This window comes from Oenanthe melanoleuca, chromosome 18 (genome assembly GCF_029582105.1).
Source record: "Oenanthe melanoleuca isolate GR-GAL-2019-014 chromosome 18, OMel1.0, whole genome shotgun sequence".
Classification (NCBI taxonomy): Eukaryota; Metazoa; Chordata; class Aves; order Passeriformes; family Muscicapidae; genus Oenanthe; species Oenanthe melanoleuca.
The window spans coordinates 8,103,347-8,123,489 of NC_079351.1; the positions used below are offsets into that span (position 1 = coordinate 8,103,347).

The 20,143-nt window shown below is 54.3% G+C and overlaps 1 protein-coding gene across 4 annotated transcripts in view; it reads right to left on the minus strand.

The window, feature by feature from the left end:
• The window catches only part of SEPTIN9 (septin 9), a 134,406-nt gene that overhangs the window by 83,570 nt on the left and 30,693 nt on the right, over window positions 1-20,143 (minus strand). Inside the window, exon 1 of one of the 4 annotated variants that reach the window (XM_056506025.1) lies at window positions 13,588-14,171. The exons of 2 other annotated variants lie outside the window; for them this stretch is intronic. In XM_056506025.1, coding sequence (XP_056362000.1) covers window positions 13,588-13,609 — 22 coding nt within the window. In that variant the 5' untranslated portion in view covers window positions 13,610-14,171. Of the gene's footprint in view, window positions 1-13,113; window positions 13,213-13,587; window positions 14,172-20,143 lie in introns of those variants that run through there. One more of the 4 variants, XM_056506023.1, reaches the window with a different exon arrangement.

The window sequence follows — 20,143 nt, forward strand, 5'->3', positions numbered from 1 at the left end:
AGCCTGTGGCAGGGCCTGGCAGCAGTTGCAGGCTGCAGGGCTCACACAGAGGGAAGGATGCTGTGTGACCTCGGGAGGCGCAGCAGGATCGCCAGGAACACGCTCAGCCCTGCAGCCAGGCCAGCCCACAGCCCTGCCTCTCTCAGGATAACCCAGGGCAGCTTCCCATTTGATGGAAAATGGCAGAGTGCTTGCAGTGCACGATGCTCCTGCCCACGGCAGAGGCAGCTGATGAGAGCAGTGTTAAATCCAAGTGGCCACTTCCAGCACTTCCTGAGAGACACCAGCTCCCCACAGAGCCAGTTCTGCATCTCTGCTGGAAAACACCAGGTTTGTTCATTGTTGGTTTCTCTTTATTGCTTTCAGAGCCAGTTTCTTTGCCAAGCCAGTAACAGGACTGAAAGCAGCCTGGCTTTATTGCTTAAGTGCATGCAATACCAATGAGAGGGCTATGAAGGGAATGTTTTTGATGGGTTGTTTTGATGATGGATCTGACATATTTGCTTGAAAAAAAAGAAAATCTCATTTGTGAGCAGCAGTCTTCCTTGGAAAGCAGCTTTACAAATATTGGCAGCTCCTGATGTTAATTAACTTTCCTAACAATGAGAAAAGTACTAAAAGCATCCAAAGAGCAAGTCAGGCACCTGGGAGTCAACATCTAAAGAACCTGGAGGGAAATTTGTGAGAATCACTGGGAGCTGAGGACCTTGGACAGGCAGAGGTGGCAGTGGCAGAGGTACCTGGGTTTGAGATGGAGGTGATGCCCCCTCCCCTCATCTTCACCATCCTCACACAGATTACCACACTCTACACATCCCCAGACACTGCTGACCTGACAGTTCAATGCAATTCCTGTTTAATATTTAAGCAGAGAAGGAAGCATGGGAGACAGTTCAATTAACTCAAACAGCTTCTCCCAGATGGCCAGAGGCAATCAGGGAACACTCCTGCTTCTGCTGGTCCTTCCCAGCTGCAAGAAGATTGTGCATCCTCACCTGAAGGGAGGCAGGGAGAAGCAGCAACCTGAATTTCAGCTCAAAACACAACATGAGCTTCTGCCAAAGTTCAGGCAACCTCTGCCCCCTGAAGCTATGCTTCACCCTGGGTTTGAAGCCAGCCCAGTGGAGTTTGACAGGAAAAGCTGACACTTCAGATGCACTCGTGAGTCAACTGCTACAACTTTGTACTTTGTGGGGAAATCTGTCAGCAGAATGTCCTGGCACAGCCAAGGTCCAACACAGAACCAGATTTCCCAGGATTGATGGTGGGCAGTGCTCACTGCTCCAGGACACAGAGGGGCTGCAGGAGGAGGGCACTGACAGCCACCAGAGCAGCCTGCAGCCTTGCACCAGAGGGGGCTGGCACAGAGAAGGAGCAGATGCTTGGGTCTGATGGATAATTAGTGCTCTAGGGTGAATCCTTCAATGCAGGAAAATGGGTGCCCTGCTGTCAGCCCGTTGTTTGGATTCACATCTCTCTGCGAGCAACACACAGCTAAATAAACATTTTCTTGTTATCACAGAATGGTTTGGGTTGAAGGGACCTTGAAGATCAGCTTGTTTCAGCCCCTCTGCCATGGGCAGGGACACCTTCCACTATCCCAAAGCTCCATCCAACCTGGCCTTGGACTCTTCTAGGGATGGAGCTCACTCAGGATCTGGCAAAGGAGCAAATCTGGGGTGAGCAGGCAAAGCTGAGGTTTACCAGAGACAGAGCAGGGCTCGGGTCTCTGCTGGCCTGAGCTGGGAAATGCACACAGAGAGAGGAGGGGGAGGAAGGCAAGGAGCCAAGGGAGGCAGAGCTCAGGCTGAGACTCCACCCTTGCTGCTCAAACCCTCCTGATGCTCCTCCTGCTGCCTCTGAGGCCCTTTTCTCCAAAATACCTTTTCTGCCTGCAGACCTGAGCACTTGTGTGATTCCCACAGCTCCCTGGCAGCCCTGCAGCCCTCACAACCAACCAGCTCTGCATCACCCACTGTCAAATATCCCCCTGTGCCTCTGGCTGCCACCTTCTGCCCTGGTGCAGTAAGATAAAGTTTCCTCTCCAGCTGCAGACAAAGGGCCACTCTGAGCAGCCTGGGGAGCTGTGGCAGAGGTGAGTACAGGGCACCAGAGGTGGGTTTTACCCAATCTGGGCATCTCCCATGAGGTGAAGAGCAGTTTGAGAGCCCAGCTGCTGCACAGCCCTGGAGCACAGGTGTACCCACAGCAAGACAAGACCAGTGCCACGACACAACCTCTTCTGTATCATTTTGGAGCAAAGCCAGGGGCAGGATCCAAACCACACAGCTCCACCAGTGCTCAGGGCACCATGTGAGATTTGGGAATATCCCCATGGCCTCACAGCCAGCACAGCACAGAGCCCAGGTACTGCCACAAACAGCTACTGAGCACCAGCAACACCAGTCACTGCAACAAACTGGTGAGCAAAGGGGAGAGACAGCCTGCCCTTCAACAGGCTCTGCAGTGGGTGTCTCCAGGGCTGGAGGTACAGAACAGGATCCAGGACAGCCCTTCTGGATGGAAACAGCCCCTCCAGCACTCAGCTCTGTGCAGAGGGGAGCGGGCAGGGAAGGGTTTCTGGTCCATGGCCAGCACTGCTGTTTATGGAGGATGTGCCTTCCCCAGGGTGTGTTTCAACAGAGAGCACGAGACTCACCATTTCACAGTTCACTTTCCCTCTCCACCCACCGGGAGCTTCTCATATTTTCTGGGAAAAAAGCCCACCCCAAAACAACCACCAGCTCACCAGCCTCGGTGGTTTCCAAACAGGCTCCCTTCCCTGAGGAGCAGCTGTCAATAGAGAGTCCAGCCAGGGCTGGTCAGGCAGCTAAAGTCAGGTTTGACCAGTTCTCCACTTGAATGGATCAATGAATGCAAGAAAGGGGAGAACTGGGAAATATTTTAGGTGCTGAAGCCCTCTTCACGGCCCAACAGCTTATCTGCCCTCAAGGTTGCCTGCTTTGCCTCTATCTTGATAAATCTGTGAACAGTTAAGCACTAACCCTCTTGGTGAGTGTTCCTGGAGTGGCAGCTCCAGCCTTGTCACTCTACAGAGCCAAGAAAAGCCACAAGGGGAAGGAAAACTATTTAAGCAAAACGAAATGTTTCATGGTTGGGGAGGGAGAGCTGGGGCCCTACAGGATCACCCTCATTTCCAGGGGAAGAGAGAGCAAAGCTCAAAAACTTCAGCAGAAAAGGGCAGGGAAGGGATGACCAGGTTTGTGTGCTCTTCCATCTCCCCAGGGAACAGAGATCAGATGGCTCTTGATGATGAGAGGGCAGGGAAGGGACACATCAGCTGGTGTGGAGTGGTGCTGTGCTGTGAACACAGCCCTGGCAGCACCAGCATCTCCCCAGAGGAAGTTCTGCCTGTGCCAGCCATGCCTTCAGTGCCTGAGGAATGGACACTGCCAGCAGAGAGTAACAAATAGAACAGGAATGGAATAGAAATGGAATAGGAATGGAATAGGAATAGAAATGGAATAGAAATGGAATAGAAATGGGATGGGAATAGAATGGAATGGGATGGAATGGAATGGAATGGAATGGAATGGAATGGAATGGAATGGAATGGAATGGAATGGAATGGAATGGAATGGAATGGAATGGAATGGAATGGAATGGAATGGAATGGAATGGAATAGAATAGAATAGAATAGAATAGAATAGAATAGAATAGAATAGAATAGAATAGAATAGAATAGAATAGAATAGAATTAATGAGTTCTTGCTCTTTGGCCCCCAGCAGAGACAGATCCAGAGGGAGCAGCTCCCAGTGCCCACCTCCAGCCCACCCCAATCTCAAACCAGCAGCAGCACTGCCCTGGAGGGAGCCTCATCCCAGCCCTGCGTGGGGGTGCTGACACATCCAAGGGTCAAATTCCCAGCTTTATCACCACAAATCCCTCCCAGCTGCCTAGCAGCAGGTCCTGAAGTGCCAGGAAAAGCGGAAATATCCACCTCATTTCAATCTAGGAAGTGAGAGCACACGTGTTAAATGATTCACCCAAGGGCACAGAGCGATTCGGGGGAAGGGCAGGAAGAGCCCTGCTTTAAAGTGCCACGAGATCATTCCCTCCTGCTGCTGCTGCTTAAATCCTGACTCACTGGTAAATAAAAGCTGTGCCAAAAAGCAAATCTGTTCAGACAGGGGAACCCTGACGCTTTTAGGAGAGGGGCATCCCTATGCTTTTAGCACCATAGTGATAAACATTGTCCTTTTTGCTGAATAAAACCCTCCCTGTAAGGACATAAATCAGAATTTACTGTCCTCAGTTCTAAACCTCAGCAGTAATTTGCTTTTTACAGCCAGACACAACCTTTCAGAGGTGAAATTAAGTGGCCCTAGAGGGTGAAGGGACATCCCTGGGGCAGGGGAGAAGCGATGCAGGTGTGGGCAGGGGGAGGCTGGAGCAGGGAGTGTGGGCAGCCCTGGGGCTGGGCGGGGCAGTGGCAGTGCCCAGCTCATCCCTCCTCCCCCGGGGTGCTCCAGGGACATCCCCAGAGCTCCCCTGTCCCACCAGCTGTCACCCCCTGGCCCCTGTACCCTGCTCCCAGCCCCGGCACATCCCGGGGAGGGGGATGAGTCAGCGGCAGTGACAGACCCGTGAGTCAAAGAGGGGATGGCCAAAGCCCGGGGGATGCTGACACACCACCCTTCAGCCCTGGAAAGCGCTGGGGCTGTGGGATGCAGCTGCTGAAGGGCAGGGGGGCTCTGAGGCCCTGGAGTGGCTGGACAGAGGCAAGGGGATAAAGTGGGGATTTATTAAAGGTCTTCAACATATACACCTTGGGCAGCTGAAAGCCTCACAGAGACTACACCCAAAATGGACACGAGTTTTTCAAACATATAAATTTGGTCCATCTACATATCAGGGGCTAATTCTCCAATTACAGCTTCAGGTAATGAAGTCATATTCCCCCAGTTTGTTCCCTCTCAATTCATTTTGTTTATACTTTTTTTGGGTTCTCAGGCCTGGAAGGATTGTTTTGTCTGAGCAAAATGTGAGGAGAGCTTGCTAACACTCTGTATGGAGTTCAGAGTTATGCACTAAAGCAGTACAGAATCAGAAAAATATAAAAGCTAAAATCTTAAGGCATCAACCCCAGAGGGTTCTCAGGGATCTCAGTCTCCTGAGATGGGGCAGATTTCCTAGAGGCATCCTGGTGGGTACTGAAGCCAGCCAAGGTGTTTCTCATGCAGGGATCACCCCCCATGCATGTGCTAAAAAAACAGCAAGAAATTTTGGGATGCTCTTTACAGGGTGTAGGTCTGAAAAGGTCGGGTGAAGCAGCAGGAAAAACCTCTTCACACATGGTGTTGTCAAGGAAACAGATCTCTGGGCTGGAAAATGTGAGATCCGAGGCTGATGTCCTGTGCAACCCCAGGCAATCGACTCTTTACCAGTCACCTTTTAAAGAGACATCACAGGGTTCACAGACCCTCACACTGCACCCTGCTGCTCCCCAGCTCCAACAGGGACCTGCACAAACCCAAAGTCCAGCCCAGAATCTCAGCAGCACCAAAACAGAGGGAGTTCATCACTTGCTGTAGCTCACCCAAAGTCAGCAGCACAGGGACAAAATCCCAGACCCAGACACCAAAACCAGCCTTACCCACACCAAAATGTGCCTGCCCAACACAGCTGTTACCTGCAGGTTCTTTTCCTTCCTTCTTTTTCTCCCAGGTAAAGCAGAAACTGTCCCTGGACCCAAATCCTGGGTTGAGGCTCCAAGCTCCCCTCCTGCAGCTTCACACCACTCAGCTCCCCAGGAGCTGCTTTTCAGCTGCATGGGTGTCCCTCAAAACCAGCCTTCCTGCCAGCTCAGCATTTTAACTCTGCATTTGTCCCCCTGCACCACCCAGATGGATCCAAGCACACAACTGCCCCTGACAGAGGCTCTGGCTTCATCAGAGCTGCTCCAGCCAACGTGGGTCACCCCATCCTGTGTGTGCTGGGCAGGTTTGGTGCTGCCTGCACTGCCAGGGATCAGAGACCCAGAAAACACCCAGAAAACACCCAGAAAACACCTCCAAACACCTCCAAACCCCTCATGTCAGCCTCTCTTCCTATCAGCAAGTCCTGTGACACCAAGGCCCCTCCATCACCATGAGCAAGACATGGAAGCACTGGAAAAACCCTGGAAAGAAAAAAGCAGCTGGAACTAATAAAGAAGCCACATCCTGCAGCCTTGGGAAGGAGAGGAGAAAGTGCTCCATGCAGGCAGGCAGTGCCAGCTGGCAGGGGTGGGCTGCTGGCATCAACAGGTTGGGAAGCTCTGGAGAGAGAACCCAGCTTTGGGGGAGTCAGGGAGAGTAATTTCAGAAAATATGGACCAACTCCTTCATGAGCAGCCACACCAGGGGGTGCCCACACCTCTGTGCCTTGACCCAGTAGCATTCTGGAAAAAATCAGACAGCAAAAAAACAACAAAGGACAACAAAAATTATGAGTATTTGTCTGCTCCAATGTGCCAGAGACCAAACTTGGGTTGTCTTGATAACATGGTTTAATTTTCCAGACTGAGCAGGCAGCAGTGAAATGCAAACCCACCATTATTTCTACAGCCTGGAGTTACATCATGGCCAAAGCTGCAGCCTGGAGATGCTGCAGAGCTAATGGCAGGCTCCCCCTCAACCCCTGCATCCAATCCAAGCAATCCCACTGATCCCCTGCCAAACTGGCTTCACTGGAAACCAGAATTTGCTTCAAGAACCACTACTTTAGTTTATAAGGTACCTGGTAATGATGTAATCACAAAATTAATGCAGATCTCTTTATGCAGCACCAACTTCACATGGGGAAAAAATAAATCTTTGTTTTGGTACAAGGAAGACATTTTTACAGGAGAGCAATCAGCTGTTGGAACAAGCTCCCCAGGGACATGGTAGAGTCCTCACTGGTAGATGTTTTCAGGATGTAATTGAGCATTGTGCTAGGTAGTCTTATTTAGGCTCCCTTTCCCACAAGAGGCTGGGCCAGGTGATCTTTTGGCATCCTTTCCAACCTGGGCTGTCATTCCATGAAAAAACACACTCTCAGATTTATTGTGTGATTATTTGCTTGTAAAACTAATGCATTTTATTCACCTGTAAACCCCTGCCCATTCTCCCCCCCAAGCCACAATCCAGAGCTGTTTATAAGTCTCTAACAACACTCTTGGCATCAGCAACCCAAAACTCTGTTAAACCTTCCACTGAAGGGTTATTTCCCTTCACCTGCACTCGAACAGCAGCTCCATCCTGCAGCACAGGCTCTCAGTTCCTGTGGCAGGGAAGCAGTACCTGGGTACAGGATAAATCAATTTAACCACAGCAGCCTGAAGTGCTGGAGCACAGGGAGAGCCATGTCCTGCTCAGCCATGGGGAAATTAAGTTTTCAGTGTTGGTGCTTAGGAAGAGAGAATCTGCATTTGCAAACAAACACTGCTGGGGAAAAGCAATGGATAGAGCCCAATAAATTTATTTAAAATGGGTCAAGGTCTGTGGATATTGGTTAAGCACACACATGAAGGATGCTGTCTCCCTCAGCTGTCCAGAGCAGCCACCAAGAACTCACAGCCCACATGGAACAGCTCCAGATCCCACTCACAGCTCTGCTCTGGGGACTCTCCTCTCTGCAGTGTCAGAACAGCTCTGAGCTCCCAGCTGCAATTCTGCAACCCCTTCATGACAGGGAGCTTCAGCAGAGCCCCAAACACCAGATCCTCACCCAAATCAGAGGGGAGTGGCAGCACAAACATCTTTTCCTGAGGCCTTACAGAAACCAGAGGCAGAGCAAGGAGTTTTCCCTACATTTTCTCAGGTACAACTGCTCCTAACGTGGGGCTTGCTGCCCCTGTGATGCCACACAGCACCCACTGCTCTCTAGCAAATCCCTCTGTCCACGAGCTACAGCTGCAAAGGCTGCATGGAAATCCAACAGGACACAGATTTTGTGCTTCTGAGATCATTAAGGCAGCACAAGACATGTGTTGACCCAGACATACTTCCCTAACTACGTACTTGCTTCTACTCAGCTTTGTGGTATGCTGGACCTTGGAAGAGCCCTGACTCGCATGAGAAATGTCCTCCCTCACCCCAGCAGCATGGGAATCGCCTTGCTGGGAGGCTCCAAGTCATCCAGCAAAGCAGAAATCTGCAGAGGAGCTGCAGCCCTGGGCTGGCCGAGCTCAGCAGAGCGGTGTCGAGGAGCGGTACCTGCGCTGTCAGAGCAGGGATGAGCTGTGCCCCACAGAGGGGCTGTGTTTCATGGAGATGAGCAGAATTTCCAGCAGATTTAAGAGCAGACATCAGGAAATGGATAATGCTTCATACCTTGACATGCCTCAGACAACTAACTGAGGGAATGTGTCTGCTGGAGCAGCAGCCAAAGGGGCTGGGAGCAGCACGGAGCTCTCTGCAGACACAGAGCCCCAAAACCCTTCCTGAGACCCAGAGCCATCCCTGAGACCCAAGCCTTCCCTGAGACCCAAACCCTTCCCTGAGACCCAAACCCTCCCTGAGACCCAGAGCCTTCCTGAGACCCAAACCCTTCCTGAGACCCAAACCCTTCCTGAGACCCAAACCCTTCCTAAGACCCAAACCCTTCCTGAGACCCAAACCCTTCCCTGAGACCCAAACCCTTCCCTGAGACCCAAACCCTCCCTGAGACCCAAACCCCTCCTGAGACCCAAACCCTTCCTGAGACCCAAAGCCTTCCTGAGACCCAGAGCCTTGCTGAGAGACCTTCTGTTCACAGACACAACCTGCAGCCACAGCAGCTTGCTGCAGAACACATAGGGTGCAGGTTTTTGCTGGGCACTGCAGCAAGAGACAAGGGCCAGCACCAGAGCAGTGGGGCACTGACAGCACACAGAGGGCTAAAGGACAGGGGGAAAAGTGTCCCTGAGTGCCAGGGCTGGCAGCACTGCCTGAGTGCAGTGGGATCTGACAGGAGGTGGAACCACGCAGGCTGTAAATGCCTCGTGTCCCATGTGTGGTGTGCTGCAAGCCAGAGGAAAAAGGAAAATGTCTGGCAAATAAGGTGTATGGCTGTGAGAAACCAGTAAAAAGAGACATGTCAGGCTTTTATCTGTCATTTCCTAGGAGTAACAGGAACACCAGGAAGCATGAGACAGGAAAGATAGCTGAAGTCATCAGAAGCAACTTCAACCCCTCTGCCCTGACATACAGCTTTTTTATTTAAAAAAAAATGACAAAACAAGCACATCCCCTCACACCTCCAGCAATCACAAACAGCACTCCTGCTTTCCTCTCCTCTTTCTCAGCCCAGACAAGTGGTGTTTCCCAGGCAGCTCTGAGAATATCAAAGATGTTTTGTTGTGACCATCCAGCCCCTGCAAACCACACACTGCAGTCAGGGGCTGTGTCCCTCTGCTCAGGATGATGGATAAAACCACGCCAAAGTAAGAATATTACACATGAACATACCTGTGGTGGGTGTAACTGGAACATTCAGAGTGATCAGCAGTGGGTTAATGAACCCTTTATTTTCTTTCTATGCACCCCCTTGCCTGGCTCTGCCTGACACATGCCACTCACTGCAGTCAGGTGTTATATCACACATTCATCATCATCTGTTAACCCTCAAAATGAGCTTTTCCAGTGCAATTTCAAAGGTAACCTGAATAATTTCACTGGGGATCAGACATCCTTTCCCATCAGGGCTGCACCCATCCTCTCACCCCACATGGCAGTAACCAAATCCTCCCTGCTCAGGAGCTGCAGACCCTTCCTTGGCTTTTCAGGAGAGGCCAGAGGCCCCGAGGCAATAACAATTAAAGCTCTGTAGAGAGATCTGAGCTAGTGAGAGGGAGCAGCCGCTAGGAAAGGACAGGAGAGCCATCTCCAGGCCACTGCCACCAGCACAACCTGGCACCGAGGGACAGCCCAGAGCACAGCTCCCAGCCCCAGAGCCAGTGCTTTTCATGCTTTCATGGCCTTCAGAAACGTGTGAGAAATGAGTTAACTGGATTAGAAGAGACAAGCAGGTTCTGTGAGCACCCCTGGGCACCACCTGGGACTGGCCCCTTGTTACAGAGCACTGCCCACAGCTGGCAGCGAGCCTGGCACGGACCTGCAGCCTCACCTCGCACCTTCCTCACCTTCCCCTGATGCTCAGGGTGTTTGTCATCCCCTGGGATGGGACCCTGGGCCAGGGACACGGCTCTGGGAGCACAGCCCGAGCTCTCCCTGGGCAGAGGACACCCCAGGGGACAAGGCAGCCCAGCAGCTGTGGGAACACAGACCTCAAAGAAGAGGCCAGGCCAGTTCCCACCCGCCCTGGAGTGCCTCATCCCATCCAGCAGCCCCACACTCACTCAGGAGTCAGCTCTTCCCACCCACAGCTGAGGAATAATGAGAAGCATGTTTAGGGCCAGAGCAGGGACTGGGACATGCCCCCAGCGTGGCAGGATCTGCTTTCATCCAAACCATCCCTCAGTGAGTCACCAAGGCAGGGCCCAGCCCTGCTCCTCTCCTCACCAGGAGTGCCACAGCCCAGGGCCCCAGGACACCTAAAACCATGGATTTCAAACTTTATTTGTCACTTCTGTGCCCAGAATCTCTCCAAGAACAGTTTTGCCACACATGATTTATCATTCCCTCCGCTGGCCCAGCTTTCCCTGCCTGTGCTGACCCCTTCAAGCAGGGACCTGTGGAGCAGATCAGAGACCAGACTTTCAGGCCATCCATTTCCCCATCCCATACTTCATGCTAGTCACGTATCATAAACACCACTAACGTTTCCAAGGTCCCTCACAGCATCTGAATGAGGGCAGAGCAGTTGTGTTCATCACCCTGGCAGCCTCCTCAGGGGAAGGCACACACCACAGTTATGTGCCCCCGGCCCAGGTCACCAGGCACAGCCACACTGGAGCCACCCATGGAAAAGGCAGCTCCAGGTCAAACACAGAATCACTGGGACATTTTTTTGTAAATATTGCTCCAGGGCATCAGCAAGAGCTCCTGCCTCTTTGCACAAAGGTGCTCTGGGGTGTCTGTGAGCTGCTTGCTCTGGGAGCAGTGACAGCCAGCAGAGCTCTGTGCTCCTTGCACCATGCACAGCCTGAGGGCTGAGATCCCCACCTTCGGTGCTCCATGAGAACAAAAACCCCTGGACCACATCACTGGGGAGTCCCTTTCTCCCCAGCAACCCTTTGCAGAGCTGCCCAGCACCTCTGTGAGGTAGAACCAGCACAGTACCAAGGATGGGATCAAACCCTTCACCCCCTTCTCTCCCGATGTCCCTGCCTGGTGGCACAGGCTCTCCAGCCCAAAGCCCCGGGCTGCTGAAACTCCCACCACAGCTCTCAGGAATGCTTTGAAGTGGCTCAGACCAGAGGAGAAAGCACAAGCAGGAGAGATGGCCAGAGGGATGAGAAGGTGCCACCCACCCTCTGCAGAGGCAGGATGCTCCTGCAGGTAAATCCCCTCCAGGAACACCGGGTGCTGCCAGCACAGCCCTGGATGGGGCATGGAGGGTCTGGGACAGGCAGCTGTGGGAGCAGCCTTCCCTGGATGGGGCATGGAGGGTCTGGGACAGGCAGCTGTGGGAGCAGCCTTCCCTGGATGGGGCATGGAGGGTCTGGGACAGGCAGCCATGGGAGCAGCCTTCCCTGGATGGGGAATGGAGGGTCTGGGACAGGCAGCCATGGGAGCAGCCTTCCCTGGATGGGGCATGGAGGGTCTGGAACAGGCAGCCATGGGAGCAGCCTTCCCTGGATGGGGCATGGAGGGTCTGGAACAGGCAGCCATGGGAGCAGCCTTCCCTGGATGGGGAATGGAGGGTCTGGGGCAGGGCAGCTGTGGGAGCAGCCTTCCCTGGATGGGGCATGGAGGGTCTGGGACAGGCAGCCATGGGAGCAGCCTTCCCTGGATGGGGCATGGAGGGTCTGGAACAGGCAGCCATGGGAGCAGCCTTCCCTGGATGGGGCATGGAGGGTCTGGGACAGGCAGCTGTGGGAGCAGCCTTCCCTGGATGGGGAATGGAGGGTCTGGGACAGGCAGCCATGGGAGCAGCCTTCCCTGGATGGGGAATGGAGGGTCTGGGGCAGGGCAGCTGTGGGAGCAGCCTTCCCTGGATGGGGAATGGAGGGTCTGGAGCAGGGCAGCTGTGGGAGCAGCCTTCCCTGGATGGGGAATGGAGGGTCTGGAGCAGGGCAGCCATGGGAGCAGCCTTCCCTGGATGGGGAATGGAGGGTCTGGGACAGGCAGCTGTGGGAGCAGCCTTCCCTGGATGGGGAATGGAGGGTCTGGGACAGGCAGCCATGGGAGCAGCCTTCCCTGGATGGGGAATGGAGGGTCTGGGGCAGGGCAGCTGTGGGAGCAGCCTTCCCTGGATGGGGAATGGAGGGTCTGGAGCAGGGCAGCTGTGGGAGCAGCCTTCCCTGGATGGGAAATGGAGGGTCTGGGACAGGCAGCCGCGGGAGCAGCCTTCCCTGGATGGGGCATGGAAGGTCTGGGACAGGACAGCCATGGGAGCAGCCTTCCCTGGCCACAGCTCCGCTCCACCCTGCCTTGAGCGCTTCCTCTCGGCGCTGCGGTTTCCCTCCCAGCGCCCATGCCCAGCGCCGCTGGGAACGCCCAGGACGAGAGGAGGGTGAGCTGGGCTGAGCTGGGCTGGGCTGGGCTGTGCCATGGGCTACCTGCGAGGGCAGACACATCTGCCAGCCTGGGCTCCATTTCCCTGCCTTGTCCTGGTCACCCAGCCATGCACAGAGGGGACAGCAGGCAGCCTGTCCCTGTCCCTGTCCCTGTCCCTGTCCCTGTCCCTGTCCCTGTCCCTGTCCCTGCAAACAGCCACAGCCACCCCCAGCAGCTCCACGGGCCTGGGAGCAGTTCTGGGAATCACTCAGACGCGCAGCACTGGGCGGGAGTTGCGGGGAAATCGGGGAATTAAATGGAGTTATTCATTGCTCTGCCTCTCCCCCCACGCACGGCCAGCGAGGTGAAACCCACGGCAGCGCTCCAGCACAAAGCAGGGACCAGCCCCGCAACACGCGGGATGGGAGGGCAAAAACCCGGGGAAGACACTTTTTGGCAAGCAGGAAAAGCTCCGCCACAACACACACACACAGACACACACACACACAGAGCCAGGAGCCAACCTTCGGAGCAGAACCGCGTCTCCATGCCAAGAGCCGGGCGATTTTCCTGCCTCTCCCCGCTCGCAGCTCTGAGCTCACAGGCTCAGCATTCATCCCCCCGGCACATGGGAGCGGAGGGGGGAGACAGGGGCTCAAATGAAATCCAGACCTAGAGAGCAGTTTCTTCTTCCCCCCTGCTTCCCCCTTCGCCCCCCTCCCGGCTTCTGCTGGAATCACCGTCTGTCTCCAGGGCTCAGGAGGATGGGAAAAAAAAAGGGAAAAAAAAAAAAAAAAAAAAAAGAGAGGGAAAAAAAGCGAAAAAAAAAAAAAAAAAGCAGAAGAGAAGCAAGCATTGCGAAAAAAAAATAATTAAAAAAAAGGAATCGGCTGAAATCCACCCAGAGCGGGGCTGTTCCTCTTCTCAAAGTACAGAAGCTGCTGCAAAGGTAGGAGGGCAGGGGCAGAATATAACATATTAAAAGATCAATAGCCTACCTGAAATCCGGTCCCTCTCCATTACTACGGGATATATTTAGCATCCGCGTGTCACGGCCGTCCCTTTTTTCGGTGGCGTCCCCTTCTTTCCCCCACTCTCCCTCCCTCCTTGCCTTGCCTCCTCCTCCTCCTCTTCCAAAAAAAGCTCTTTGTCTGGTCTAATTTCTTCAATCTGTTGCAATCATGAATGCATCCAAATTACCACATTTCCATGTGCTGATCATATGTTTGTGCTCCAAACTGAAGTAGCTTTGTCTCTTTGAAATGAAAAAGAAGAGTAAGAGAGAAAGAGAAAGGAGGAAGAAGGGAGGAAAAGGGGGTACATGACCCGAAAAATCCTGTAACTCCCTGAAATACTCCAGCAGGCGCAGGAAAACTGGAAATCCCGAGTCCTCTGTAAAACAGTCTTAAAGCTACAGCATGCGAGAGTCCAGGGGAACGCTCCAGCCTCCACAGCTCCCTCTTAATATCCGCCAGGAGATGCTTAAGGAACTTGGCTCCTCACAATAACAGAGCGAACAACTCATCCAGCTTCTCAAATCTCTCCCCACTTCCCCAGCCTTGTTCTCCGGCTATTTCCTCTGTCCCCTCCTCCTTGCTTGGCTCCAGCATTTTAAAAGAGCGCAGATCCTGCACGCTCCCCCCCTTTGCCAGGTCTGAAGTTTCGATTCACGCATGAACTATCCGGCTGATGAAGGCTGATTCACTCGCAGCTCAGCATCGCGGGCTGCGGCTGCTCCCCGGCGGGACCGGCGCACGTCCCCCGCTCCCGGGAGTCCCCCGAGGTTTCCCCGCCGCTCCCCCCGCCCCAGGCGCTGCAGGATTTCCGAGCTGCAGGAGCGATAGTGAAACTCCCAGTCCCGACAGCAGCGCTGAGTCCCGTCCCCGCTGTCGCGGAGCAGCCGAGGTGGGATTTGGGAGCAGAGTTCGCTCGCTGGGATGCCCGGGCAGGGCGTGGGGAGCGGGGGGGCAGAGCTGCCCTACAGAGCCCGGTACAGCCCTACAGTGCTCGGTACAGCCCTACAGAGCCCGGTACAGCCCTACAGAGCCCAGTACAGCCCTACAGAGCCTGGTACAGCCCTACAGAGCCTGGCACAGCCCTACAGAGCCCAGTACAGCCCTAAAGAGCCCAGTGCTGCCCTACAGAGCCCGGTACAGCCCTGCAGACCCCAATGCTGCCCTACAGAGCCTGGTACAGCCCTACAGAGCCCAGTACAGCCCTACAGTGCTCGGTACAGCCCTACAGAGCCCGGTACAGCCCTACAGAGCCTGGCACAGCCCTACAGTGCTCGGTACAGCCCTACAGAGCCTGGCACAGCCCTACAGAGCCCGGTACAGCCCTACAGAGCCCAGTACAGCCCTACAGAGCCCGGTACAGCCCTACAGAGCCCGGTACAGCCCTACAGAGCCTGGCACAGCCCTACAGAGCCTGGTACAGCCCTACAGTGCTCGGTACAGCCCTACAGAGCCTGGCACAGCCCTACAGAGCCTGGTACAGTCCTACAGAGCCCAATGCTGCCCTAAAGAGCCCAGAGCAGCCCTACAGAGCCCGGTACAGCCCTGCAGAGCCCAGTACAGCCCTACAGAGCCCGGTACAGCCCTACAGAGCCTGGTACAGCCCTAAAGAGCCCAGTACAGCCCTAAAGAGCCCAATGCTGCCCTACAGAGCTTGGTACAGCCCTGCAGAGCCCAGTACAGCCCTACAGAGCCCGGTACAGCCCTACAGAGCCTGGTACAGCCCTAAAGAGCCCAGTACAGCCCTGCAGAGCCCAGTACAGCCCTACAGAGCCCGGTGCAGCCCTACAGAGCCCAATACAGCCCTACAGAGCCCAGTACAGCCCTACAGAGCCTGGAGCGGTCCTACAGAGCCCGGTACAGCCCTACACAGCCCAATGCTGCCCTACAGTGCTCGGTACAGCCCTACACAGCCCAGAGCTGCCCTGCACAGCCCAGTGCTGCCCTGCACAGCCCCAGCGCTGCCCTGCCCGGCGGGATGCAGGGATGTGGGTGCAGAGATGGGCTGGCCCGCACGGAAACTTCCACTTGGCCGCCGGCCCGGGCAGGCAGTGGGGACACGGCCTTAGCACCTCCAGCGGGGGCTCCCCACTGTCAGAACACCCTGCACGGCCCTCCCGAGCCAGCCCACACTGATTCCTACTGATAATCACCCAGCCAGATGCAAGGGCACAGCCTCCATCCCCAGGGCTGGCAAAGAAATGGCTCAACCCCCCTGCCAAGGCACTGCTGGCAGGGAAGGCACAGCTGTTCCACAGCCAGGTGTGCTGACAGGACCCTTGTGTGATCTGCGTGGTTCAAGAGACAATTCTGGCGCCAAAAAGCTCCCAAGACATGGAAACACCCAAGTGTGATGGCTGTGACACAGCCTGGCACTGCTGTCATGCCATGGGCAGAAGGACAGGTTATTGCCCAGCTGGAATAAACCCCCAAGAAAAGACTCCAGGCACTGCTGAAAGCTTTGGACAGCCTGGCCTTACATTCTATCAGATTTCAACACTGAGGATTTGTTCCGTCCAGCAGCCCATGCAGTATCAGCATCCCCAAATCAGAGGGAGGAACAGAGCCAGCGCCCAGCTGTGGGGCCAGCCCAGCCCAGCCCAGCCCAGCCCAGCAGAGAGCCCCAGGGCTGGGAGCAGCCCCAGGACAGCCCAGTCCTTCGGGAAGTTTCTCCCCAATGTCTCTCTCTCCCCCAGCATGTTATTCCCTGGGCAGAGATGTTGAGATTCCTTCCCAAATCCTGTTCATTCACTGTTTGCTAGCAGTGTTCCTGCTGCCAGAGCCCAAGGCTCTGGAGGGACAATAAGCAATGTTTTCCCAGTGACAGGCTCAAACCACGTTTCCTGCCCGAGAGCTCAGAGGTGCTGAGCACAAAGCAGGGACTCGGGGGAGCTGCACAGCCCCGTGGAGCACAAACCCCACTGCACTGCCTCCAGCGAGCAGCCTCCTGGCCGAGCTCCTGAGCTGGAGAGGAAGGGAAAAACCCCGGGGAAGGATGGAGAAAGGAAGAAGGTGAATGGAAAGGAAGAAGAGATGGGGGCAGCGAGCGTTTTAGCCTCCAGGCTTTAACCCATCAAGAGCCAGGTGGCTGGGAAGGATAAAGGCAGGTCAGATCACCAGGAGGCACGCAGGGAAGCAAACCCAAACTGTGCTTAATGCAATTGAACTTGAAATGCACAGAATCTCCAGGTAGCTGCTCTCATTCAGACCTGAAGTACTCATGCAAATTTTAATGGATTCGCTTTAAAGGTGCAGTCATGTATCTCTGAAGCAATGCTCACAAAGCATTAACAGGCAAATAATGGGGTGCCTGTGTTTGAGAGAGGGGTACCCCGTGCTGGTGATGTCGACATTGGGGTTTGTTCCTTTCAGAGGTGTGTTTCCAGTGACCCTCATGTTCCAGGGCTGGGAATTCCCCATTTTTCTCAGTTTTTGAGAAGCTTCTCAAATGTCTGCTCAAATGGTGTTCAGTGGTCTGTGCACTGTACACGTGTATACAGAGAAACAAAATGTATAACCCATTTTCTAGTAGTACTGCTAAAGGGTGGGGGGAAGTCAAGCACACTCAGATTTTAGGAAGGAGACAGAGAACTCCCTCCCCTGGCCAGGGCTGCCTTCAAACCCCCCCAGGGCTAACTTTTGGGAAAGCCACAAGGAGAGGGAGGAGGAACCAAAACCAACCCCAAGTTCCATTTGCAAGCAGTGCTCAGACACCAAGCAGGAGCCCTGCTCTGCTCATGGGGCTGGAACAGGGTGCACACATTTCCCTCACAGGTTTGGACAGTGGCAGCCAGCAGGAAGCACTGCCAGGTGCAGAGAAAGCAAGGAAGGAAATCACTGAAAGGAGAGTTGGCTGAGCCCCTGCCAGGCTCAGCTGGAGCCTTCTCTGTCCCACACCTCTGCAGGCTCACCCAGCACTGCCAGCCCTCACCAGGCCAGAAGCTGCTCTTGGTGCACGAGCACAGGGATGAGCAGTGGCACTGAGCACCCAGGAGGGGGTTCAGGACTTTGCACTGTCACCAGCCACAGCAGTGGCACAGACACCTGCAGCTGTTCAGGCTGGTCTCATTTGCTGTTCCTTGTCTGCCTCTCCAGTTTTGTGCTGGGATTACATTCCTGGGGAATTTCGCCTGACAGAAAAGCTGGTTTTGTTTTTTTTTTTTTTTTTTCTGCCTGGTTCTGTGCAGTCCCTGGTCACAGCTGACCACTTCCACCAGGGTTTTAGCACATCAGCCAGGTATCACCTCATAGCCCCAGCCCTGAGCTGAAGAGGATGAATGCTGCAAGTCCATTCAGGGATCAGAGTGTCAGGCTGCACTGGGAAAGGTGCAGGAAGCAGCCAAACACCTCCAGGGCCTGGAGAGGCAGGAGAAAATGGTTCTTTTGCAGGTTATCTCAGCTATCTGCAGCACTGGATATCTGGGAGGACAGTGTGGCAGAGCACAGCATTCCTAAATCAAATTATGTTCAGTGAAGCATTTTCACAGGAGGAAACACAGGTCCAATCAAGTGATCCAACTCAATCAAGTGTTACTCAATTATATTCCCTCTATGCCTTTTACCCCCAGGCTGGACTGAGCCAGCAATGAGAGCATCTGAGCCTCCATGGACTGTTTGCTTCAAAAACCTTTCTTTTACATTTTTATCAGCCTTGATGATGGGGAAGAAAGAAATCATTGGCTAAAACTGTCCTTTTCATTTAGAAAAAAAACCCAAAAAAACTACCAAACCTAGGAGATGCTCCTCTTTCCAAGGGAGGCACTCCCACTCTCAGTGCTCTTTGCCAGGTGTTTCTTTGCCTCCTCACTCCATCCCCTCTCCCACTGGGCAGACAAGGAGCTGCCCTGCCAGGGCTGCAGCTCTCCACATGTGCTGCCCAGCACTATTTTGCCACTCCCTGGCTATTTCTTAGGAAAACCTCGATTTGTTCAACACAGAGGAGCACAAATCACTCAGCTCCTCCTGAGTTACCACCTTTCCTAAGCCAGAGACACAAAGCTCATCACCAGGCAGAGCTGGGGTGGCAGTGGCAGCAAGGGCTGGCTGTGACAGCACACAGCCCCTGAGATGATGCCCACAGTTTCACAGGGATTTATCTTTCAGGACAGTCCCTGCCAGAGCTCTCCTCTCTGCCTGAGAGCCTCAAGCTGCTCCTCCCCAGGCTCTCTGCTCACTCTTTAACACTCCTGTCCTGCAGATTCAACAGGGCAGAGAGAGAGGAGAGGCAGGACTGGACACTCCTCACCCTCCTGGGAGAGCAGAAGGAGTTTCAGATAAATATTAACTCTTCCACAATCCTCTGCTGATGTTTTCCTTCCTGGACCCCTCCTTCTCATTAGTCTTGCCCTCTTGACCCTCCTTGAGAGCCCCAAAGAGGGGGGGTCACTCCCCACCTGCAGGTCTGTGGTCCCTCCCTGCTGGGGAAGGCAGAGCCCCATGGGGCACTGCTGAACTTGTTCAGCTTGGGTGGGAGCCCAGCTGGGTCACTGTGCCCAGCTCTGAGTCCTCAACATCAGGAAGACATGGACTTGCTGGAGAGAGCCCAGAGGAGACCATGAAGAGACCACGAGGAGCCAGGCTGAGAGAGCTGGGAGTGCTCACCTGGAGAGGAGAAGGATCCAGGAGAGCTCAGAGCTGGGGGTGCTCACCTGGAGAGGAGAAGGATCCAGGAGAGCTCAGAGCCCTTCCAGGGCCTGAAGGGGCTCCAGGAGAGCTGGAGAGGGACTGGGGACAAGGGATGGAGGGACAGACACAGGGAATGGCTCCACATGGACAAAGGGCAGGGTTTAGTTTGGCTGTCAGGAACAAATTCATCCCTGTGAGGGTGGGCAGGCTCTGGCACAGGTTCCCAGAGAAGCTGTGGCTGCTCCATCCTGGAAGTGCTCAAGACAAGGTGAGGGGGGTTCAAGGCCACTGAGCACTCTGATGAAGATGAAAAGCTGCACAATTTCTGGGCACTTTGCACACAGGCAGCACAGGACAGTGGATGCCACACTCTGTTCCTGAACCAGCTCCTTGGCAGGGAGGACAGACCCCACAGGGGACAAACCTGCTGAGATGTTTGTTTTCTTTCTTCAGGTGCATCCCAAACAGGTGGATTTTCAGTGTTTATATCAGCCAAGCCCCAGGCAGGGGGCCAGCCTCGTGCCAGCCCAGCTGTGCCCTCACAGGACATGGCTGGGTGGCAGAGGTGACAATGAACAATGAACATATTTCTCTCCCAGGACTCTTTTACTCTGGAGGACTCAGGATAATTTCCTCCATCCTTTTAAAGGAGAGAAGGCAAAGAAATGAGATAAACCCACACTCCCCTGGCATTCTCTCTGCTGCACCTGATGTCAGGCTCCATTGAAAGGGCTCTCAAGGCTTCCTCCACAGATGTCTGGTGCTGAGGTGAGAAATAACCCTGCTCAAGGACTTCTGCTCCTGTCCTGGAGGAGCCACACTGCACTTCTCCATTTCCTTTCCTCGGGGGAACCCTGTGGACCTTGTCAGCACTCATCAACAAATCTGTATCACACCCCAGTGCAGAAAATTGCTA